We start from the raw sequence: 8,553 nt of genomic DNA, 5'->3' as shown, positions 1-8,553 counted from the left end.
TTCGAATTTTTTTTTGAATTTTTAGAATTTTTTGGATTTTTTTTTGTTATTTTTTGTTATTTTTTTGATTTTTTAGAACTTTTTGAAATTTTTATTAGTTTTTAGCTTTTTTAGATTTTTTAATTTTTTTGATACTTTTGGATTTTTTTTGGATTTTTTATAATTTTTATAATTTTTTATGATTTCTAGAATTTTTTTGAATTTTTAGGATTTTTTGAACTTTTTATTATTTTTTATTATTTTTTTTGAGTTTTTAGAATTTTTTGAACTTTTTATTATTTTTTAGATTTTTTATATTTTTTAATACTTTTGATTTTTTTGGATTTTTTAGAATTTTTTAGAAGTTTTATAATTTTTTATGGTTTTTTTATGACTTTTAGATTTTTTTTGAATTTTTAGGATTTTTTGGATTTTTTATTATTTTTTAAAATTTTTTTGATTTTTTAGAATTTTTTGAACTTTTTATTATTTTTTAGATTTTTTTTTTGAACTTTTGAATTTTTTGGATTTTTTTTTTTTTGAATTTTTATAATTTTTTATGATTTTTTTGAATTTTTATAATTTTTATAATTGTTTAGATCTTTTAGATTTTTTTTGAATTTTTATCCAAGATAGTTGTTTTTAAAACTTTTGCCAATTGTTTATAACTAGGGGTAATTTTGTCTTTTTAGGTATTTTTAAATTCTAATTAAATTAATATATTTATCAATCAAACACATCTATGGATTTCAAAGGAATCCATCAAATTTCAATTTAAATTCCAATTACCATAGGGATTCCAATTTCAATTTCTACACATTCCGCGAACCAAACGCCCACTTACAATATTGTACTCCAAGCCCACATATACTTTATTTCGTTAAGTCATCAAACACATTACAACTTACCATACCTACTTTATATGGGCTACTTTGTTACCATAAACAAACTATCTATAAATAACAATTATGATTCCAAACTACAAAACTGTAGTAAGAAACCTAACCAACCTGCAACTCCAACAACAACTTACTCTATACAAAAAACTTAAACTCTATATAGAAACCTAACCAACCTACAACTCCAACAACAAATTATTATTAGAGTAAATTACTTTTTGAGTTCCTGTGTTTTAGTGGTTTTAACCACTTGAGTCCAAAATCAAAAAGTTTAACACCCTGAGTCCCTAGCCATTTATTTTATAACGTTTTGAGTCCAATTTTGTTCATTTTATAACGATTTGAGTCCAGACTCAAAATGTTAAAATTTGGACTCAAAAGGACTCAAATGGTTAAAGAAAATGTTTATAGGGACTCAGGTCGTTAAACTTTTTGCTTTTGGACTCAACTAGTTAAAACTACTAAAACACAGAAACTCAAAAAGTAATTTACCCTTATTATTATTATTACTCTATATACAAAACTTAACTTTGTGAAGAGTTGTTGAATATGACAGGGCTAGGTGGCAAGTTTGTATTGGACCACATCAATTTTCTTTACTTTTTCCTTTTAGTTATTTTAAAAGTCAAATAATCTTTATCGCATATATTATTTTAGAACCAATATGTAAAAAACTATGAAACAGTATTCAGAAGATAAAAACATTGTTGTATTTTTCTCAAGTGATTGGAAGTAGGGAGGTGCTCGGTATCAAAAATCTTAAAAAATTGATATCGGTATCGAAATACTCGGTACAATAAGGTTTGGTATCTGTTCGGATCTGTATTTGAAGGTAAAAACCGGTACCGAAAACATTAAATAATTAGGAATACCATATATAACCATAGAGTGTCGGCAACGTAATAAACCAAACCAATGTCGATACAAACTAAATTTTTGTCACTAAGTTATGCTAATTGTATAACATGATAACTCTAGAATAATGTCTATCTCTATAACTATAATGAATATATTCATAGATGTACGTTTAACTAACCAATCCAAAAGGTAACTAACAATAGATCCACTTGTATCAATATTCAGAAAGTCTTCTTCATACTTTCCAACCTCACATTCTTAACAACATACACAAATTCAATCACCACCATACACCACCCACCCCTTAACTCCGACCATGGCGGGTGTCATTGGCGGCAGACTCGCTGCAATCATCCACCATCACCACCACCACAATACACCCCTATATTCCTCACCCCTTTCTCAACCCACCATCAAACTCCCCCTCACCATCCATTCTCGCCGTACTTCCACCATGTCTGCCACCGCCACCACCCCCACCACCGCCCTCAACAACCTCACCGTTCAACCCACCGGTTCTTCCTCCGGTAACCACTTTGTTTGCATGTCAATTCTAGATTAATTCTGTTAACAATAAGAATTTGTTTGAGGTCAAAGTTTTTAATTTGAAAATTCATAATTGATATGAATTCTTTATGGGTATTCCAAAAAGATGATTTTGTTAGCTGGATTTTGTATAAAGATTAACATGGTTGTTTGTTGTTTCTTGAAAATTGAATGATTTGTTTGATTGTTTTGAGGTTGAAGTTGGTCTTGTTTGACTTTGAAAAGTCAACCATATTGATGTTGATTTAGTTTTGTGTTTTCTGAGAAGGTTGCTGGTCAGAATTTGCTGGTAATGTATCTGGTGAGTGGGATGGGTTTGGAGCTGATTTTACTGCTGATGGCAAGCCGATCGAGCTTCCGGAAAACGTTGTGCCTAATGCGTACCGAGAGTGGGAGGTTCAAGTGTTCGATTGGCAGACGCAGTGCCCGACTCTAGCTCAACCCGATAACAGTTCTGCCATGTATAAGCTGATTAGATTGCTTCCGACTGTTGGTTGTGAAGCTGATGCAGCCACGCGGTATAGTGTGGAGGAGCGGGTTATAGGAGGTGAAGATAACATGGTTTCCTCATTTGCATATCAAGCAAGTGGATGTTACGCCGCGGTTTGGTCAAAGCAGAAGTCAGCGTCCTCGAAAGTATTGGAATTGGAGCATTGTTTGATTGATCCTCGCGATAAGGAATCGCGTGTAAGGGTTATTCAGGTTGTGGGCGTTGAAGGAAACAAGTTAGTGTTGAAGAATATTAAAGTGTTTGCTGAGCAATGGTATGGTCCGTTTAGAAACGGGGAATCGCTAGGCGGATGTGCAATTCGTGATACTGCTTTTGCTAAAACACAAGTTCTTATCGGGTCAGAGGTTTCGGGTGTGTGGCAACGGTCAAACTCCATAGCCAAATTTCAAGACTCTTCTAATGTAAGCTTAGCACAACAAAATCACATCTTTAATTATAATATTTACACAACAAAATCGCATCTTTAATGGAATCATGAACTTGGCTTTCATAATCTTGTCAGATTCTTCAAGAACTTGTGGCGGTTGATGGTATAGAAAAGTCTACAAGAGATGCAAACAGTTTGGTATTGCTGCCAAAGAACTTGTGGAGTTCAGTGGTAGAAATAGATGGTGAAAAAACTTGCTACGAAGTTGGATGGCTGTTGGAACCAGGGTGCGCGATCACATCAAAGTGCGTATTTTCAAGAAACGCCGAGTTAAAAGTAAGTAATTTGCTCCATATCGGTGTCTGAATGTGTGTTTTGAGTACGATTACATCGAGTTCAAGTCATAATGATCGTTTTTTGGTGTTTGGTTTCTTTTGCAGGAGATCATAGCTTCTTCTGAAACTGCTGCTTGAAGACAATCGATAACATAGAGACCTGGCACCGAAATGGGTGTATAAGCAGTAGGAACAACTGTTTCGGTTGTTTCCAAACAAAGCTGTTAGATTTGGTTATATAAACTTTAAACAGTAAGTATATAAAATAATATGATGTTATTTAAAAAGTGTTCTTGATGTACTTTCTTTTGTTAACTTGTTTGATCAACATGATCGAACGTATATATAAACGAGTGCGCATAAAGTTTTAACTGATTCAACCTGCTATTAAATTAAACAAGTGTTGTCCCAAGGGTACAACTTACAAGAATTTGAACAGCAATGACAACAAGAAACTGTGCACTCTTTTAAGTTCTTACATTTGAAATAATACAACACAACACAAACGCATATGATCAAACGTTAAAACATCCGCGACCCATCCAATTAACTGCCACACCTCCTATTCTCACTCATCCTGCTGTACAATCTGCAGTACATGTCGACTCACAATGTCAAAACGTTGTGTTCTTGATGTATGATTCCGTTTCGAGAATCAAGATAGAACTATTATAAAGCATAAGCGATGTACATGTACCTGTAGGCGGAACGTGGAAAGGAAATTACTAGAGTGCCCCTGGTGCATCTCTCATGCTTATATTCAGACTGTTGCGCATTGTTCTTCTTCCAACTCCTGCATTCCCTTTGGTCATCATCGCCACAAATTCCCCATAATCGATTCTCCCATCCTTAATCACAATATAACAACAATATAACACAAGCCCATCATTATTTTTTTGTTTCGATAAAAGAAATGAAATTCTAAATATAAATTATAATCGACTTACGTTATCTTGGTCAACTTCTTTGATGATATCCTCAACAAGAAAATCAGTCATATTGTGATCCGCACAAGCTTGCTGGAGCTCGTCGACGGTTATATAACCGCTTCCATCCTTGTCGAAATACTGGAATGCAGCCACAAGGTGTTCTTCTCTTTCCAGCTTGTTCAGATGTATAGTAGCAGCTACAAATTCTCCATAATCAATCGTACCGCTGTTGTCCACATCAGCCTGACAATTGACACATCAGCATCGGCTGCAATCCAAACAACTTAAAGCACGGATTAAGAAAGAAGAAAGAGTCTTACTGCATCCATAAGGTCTCGTATCTCTGTATCTTTCAACGTGGAACCGAACTTCCTTAAACCGGCTTTCAGTTCATCAAATGTTATCGCACCACTGTTATCAGTATCCATCGCTTTGAACATCTCTCTCAAACCAGCAATCTCCTCTTCAGACAGGCTTTCGGCTATAACCTGGACCGAAACAAGAAAAATTCAAGATTACTTTTGCATAAATCAAATATAGCATCGTGTAATTAACCGTTTGTACCCATTTCTTATGTAAAAATCGAATCTATTTTGCAAATTTTGACAAGAATACGAACGTACCCGCAAAGCCATTTTCTTTAACTTGTTCATTGCAGAGAACTGCTTCAAACGAGAAAGAACGGCTGGATCCAGTGCTCTATCAGGAGCAACACCGTTTTCACAAATCCAAGGATGACCTGTATCATTCAGATAACGTTTAAATGACAGCAAAAACGCAAGGTATTCTACCAATATATAACCGAGTCACAACATACATAGAACTTCATGAGCAGTTAGGCGGTCTGACGGTCGAGAGCATAACATCTTCCTAATAAGATCCTTTGCACTGTCAGATATAAGAGGCCACGGGTCCGACTCAAAGTCTATGTATCCCTTCAAAACCGCATCAAATATCCCTTGTTGTGTTTCTACAATAAAAAAAGTACAAACTTTTAAGCAAGCAATTAAGCATTTCCTGATTATAAATTCACAATACGAAGAATACGTTCGGCACATACCAGCCCAAAACGGGGGCACACCACTGAGCAATATGTAAAGTATCACCCCTGCGGTCCACACATCCGCTTCTGGACCGTAATGCTTCAAGAGAACCTCCGGAGCAACGTAATACGGGCTTCCCACCACATCCGTAAAGATTTGACCTGAAATAAGTCAATAACATTCGATTCAGTACCACATTAACTGAAGAAAGATAATAATTAGAATTAGGATTATAAATTACCTGGCTTGAAGAAAACCGAGAGTCCGAAATCAATAGCCTTGAGCGAAAAATCATCATCCCTATTAACCAACAAGAAATTCTCCGGTTTCAAGTCTCGATGCATAACCCCAAGCGAATGACACGCTTCAACAACGCCAACAATAATCTTAGTCAACTCAGCCGCCTTCCGTTCACTATAATGCCCCCGTTGAATAATCCGATCAAACAACTCTCCACCATTGCAAAGCTCCATAACAATATGAACATACAACGGATCCTCATACGCACCCTTAATCGTCACAATATTCTTATGCCCCGCCAAATGGTGCATTATCTGAATCTCCCTCCTAACATCCTCCAAATCCTCTTTGGAGATCAACTTCCGTTTGGAGATCGACTTACACGCATAATCCACACCAGTCGCAATCTCGGTGCACAAATAAGTAGTCCCAAACTGACCCTGCCCCAACTTCTGACCCAAAGTGTAAACATCGCGAATATTCTCGGTCCTGTGACCGAGAACATAGTAAGACTGGTTGGACGTCCCGTGGCGGCTCATACTGTTATCCTTTTTGGGAACAGGTGGCGGTTTTGAATTCGAATTGGGGTTAGGGGGGTCTTTGGAAAACTCTTGGGCTATAAGCTGTTGAGAGATCAAGGTATTAGGGGAGTAATCTAAAGAGTTGTTGGATAGTGCAGAGGAATGGTTTTGTGTCGAAATCGACCGGTCTTCAGGCTTGTTTAAGCCCTGTGTGTCTTTTATTCCAAAAGATCCACGGCATGTATTGCCCATAAAAACAATCAACTTCTAATCATCAAACTTTGCTGCACAAATCAAATATTACAATCACCTGTTATAAAAGATCTAGTAACTAGTAACAGATCAGATCAAGAAAGTTATACGAACCCTAAATCAGAACAAACTTATTAAAGTTAAACATAAAACTAGATGAAACTGTAGATTAGCAGTTAGATAACTAGAAATTAACTTAATTTAAACGAGAAATACAGAAGAAATGAATGAATAAGGGGTGTTTGGATCTGGGAAAGTACCTGAGGGATGAATACAGGAGGTGGAGATGGGGATGATTGGGGGGGATGATTAGTGGATGTAATTGGTGGGTGTTGACGAAAGATTATAAAAAGTGAAGAATTTAGGGGTAGGAAGTGAGAAGGAAGTGAGGTGGTTGGTGGTGGAGGTGGTGCTGACCAGCTTGTTACTACTCACCTATGGGCTATGTCTTCCATCTATCCACATCAATGTTACATCTTACTACCTTACTAAATGTTCCTTACTCTATTATTGGTGTCAATCTTTCAATGATTCCTAGTTTTTTCTAAACAACTGAATGACTGGGTATCAAAAAATACCGGTACTTAATTTTGGTGATTTTTGGAATTGGTGTTTTCGTATAATACTGAGCTTATCCCTAATTGGGGGGGGGGGGGACTAGAAAAATTGGGCCCCTAAAATATAAACTTATATGTAAAAAAATGGACCGAACTAAATAAGTTACGTAGGGTTAGTTGGGCTAAATGAAAAATGGATTTAAATAGACCAAAAGTAAATAGGTTAATGGGTTTAAAAATTATATCGGGTTGTAATATTATTGGGTTTTAGAATTTAGAATTAATAGACTTTTTTTATAAAAATAATTATATGAAATATATAAAGTAAAAAATGTTTAAAAATTTTTGCCCTAGGGAAAGTGGGCCATGGACAATCGACTAGCTGGCTAATTTGCCCTAGCCTGGGTAGGCCCTACTCACATGCCCTCTAGTTCTGCTTTAAAAGTTGTATTTTGTCGATCAGTTGGGAAAAACATTAATATGTACACGTTTTGATGTCGTTAGTTTAGTAGTCATTTGGTATTCGTTGTTTTATAATTGCGAGCTCAGCATATTATTGTGATATCAAATAGTGAATCGTCATTTTTTTGTTTATGGGTGAAAATATTGTAATTAGTAGTAAATATATAAATAGGTTATTCAATGATGAATATTGGAAAAATTCGATAGTTTCCCGTAGTTTTACAATTAGTGTATGTGCATGTGAACCAAATTTGTAATGTTGTTTCGATTTGGTGTATAGAGTTCCATGTTAACCAAATTTGGGTTAATTGTAACTTGCTTATAGTGATATCATGTATAAACACAAACACATGTGACATTTAAACTAAAAGAAGCATTATAGTTTTAGTTAGTTATATAGTTTGGTAAGTACAATTATGTCTATATGCTAGCTATATTTTTCCAACATATATTTAATATTTATATTCTGTATTTTTTAAAAGTAAGGATAACTTAATTTTCTTGTATTTTTACCAAGTCTGATATCTTCATTGTAACTCATAGTAAGGAAAAAGATCATGTTGGAATTAACTAGTTAACTTCTATCATTTTATCGATAAGTTTTATTTGGTTAACTAATAACTTAAAAACTATCTTTTTTTTTTTTTTTTGAACGGCCAACGAATCCTCCAAATGGGCTACTGGCGAAATTCACCACATCGGGATACACTCGCCTTCCGAACCGGGGAAAACCCTCACCTAGGGCCGAAGCCCGTGAACACTCGCCCGAAGGCACGACAGTGCGGTGAGGTAAAACCCGCTCAGTTCAAGGATCGAACTAGCGATCGCCGCCTACTCGCCTAGTCTCCCATCATCACCAGGTGCCGCAGAAACTAAATGCTAGGGGTAGGAATTGAACTTGGGTCACTTGGAACACAAGATCTCTCCCTTACCACTCCACCACTAGCTTATTAAAGAACAACTAAGAATTATGATGACTAAAGCAAGTAGCAACAAAGATGTAGGCCTAACAATATTTACTTTTCATATGTTTTTAAATTATTTATTATGACGT

At 35.5% G+C, this 8,553-nt stretch overlaps 2 protein-coding genes across 2 annotated transcripts; one reads left to right on the top strand and one right to left on the bottom strand.

The window, feature by feature from the left end:
• Positions 1-1,876: 1,876 nt before the first annotated feature.
• On the top strand, positions 1,877-3,872 carry LOC110918064. Its single transcript, XM_022162450.2, has 4 exons — positions 1,877-2,263; positions 2,551-3,194; positions 3,296-3,496; positions 3,601-3,872. The coding sequence occupies exons 1-4, from the start codon at positions 2,053-2,055 to the stop codon at positions 3,631-3,633; spliced, it is 1,089 nt and encodes a 362-aa protein (XP_022018142.1). The 5' UTR covers positions 1,877-2,052; the 3' UTR covers positions 3,634-3,872.
• LOC110918063 (calcium-dependent protein kinase 26) lies at positions 3,856-6,966 on the bottom strand. Its single transcript, XM_022162449.2, has 9 exons — positions 6,741-6,966; positions 5,709-6,512; positions 5,485-5,628; positions 5,242-5,394; positions 5,048-5,163; positions 4,745-4,912; positions 4,443-4,667; positions 4,193-4,343; positions 3,856-4,084 (listed from the first exon to the last, which is right to left on the bottom strand). Exons 2-8 carry the CDS (start codon positions 6,478-6,480, stop codon positions 4,221-4,223), a joined length of 1,701 nt encoding a protein of 566 aa, XP_022018141.1. The 5' UTR covers positions 6,481-6,512; positions 6,741-6,966; the 3' UTR covers positions 3,856-4,084; positions 4,193-4,220.
• Between the last annotated feature and the right edge of the window lie 1,587 nt (positions 6,967-8,553).

This window comes from Helianthus annuus, chromosome 16 (genome assembly GCF_002127325.2).
Source record: "Helianthus annuus cultivar XRQ/B chromosome 16, HanXRQr2.0-SUNRISE, whole genome shotgun sequence".
In the NCBI taxonomy this organism is placed as follows: Eukaryota; Viridiplantae; Streptophyta; class Magnoliopsida; order Asterales; family Asteraceae; genus Helianthus; species Helianthus annuus.
This window is presented reverse-complemented; position numbering and strand designations above follow the sequence as displayed.

Coding starts and splice junctions, on each gene's coding strand:
- LOC110918064 (XM_022162450.2), top strand. CDS start 2,053: ATGGCGGGTGTCATTGGCGGCAGACTCGCTGCAATCATCCACCATCAC. Junction 2,264..2,550: donor ACCCACCGGTTCTTCCTCCG/GTAACCACTTTG, acceptor TTTTCTGAGAAG/GTTGCTGGTCAGAATTTGCT. Junction 3,195..3,295: donor AATTTCAAGACTCTTCTAAT/GTAAGCTTAGCA, acceptor TAATCTTGTCAG/ATTCTTCAAGAACTTGTGGC.
- LOC110918063 (XM_022162449.2), bottom strand. CDS start 6,480: ATGGGCAATACATGCCGTGGATCTTTTGGAATAAAAGACACACAGGGC. Junction 5,164..5,241: donor AACTGCTCATGAAGTTCTAT/GTATGTTGTGAC, acceptor TGAATGATACAG/GTCATCCTTGGATTTGTGAA. Junction 4,668..4,744: donor TACGAGACCTTATGGATGCA/GTAAGACTCTTT, acceptor GTCAATTGTCAG/GCTGATGTGGACAACAGCGG.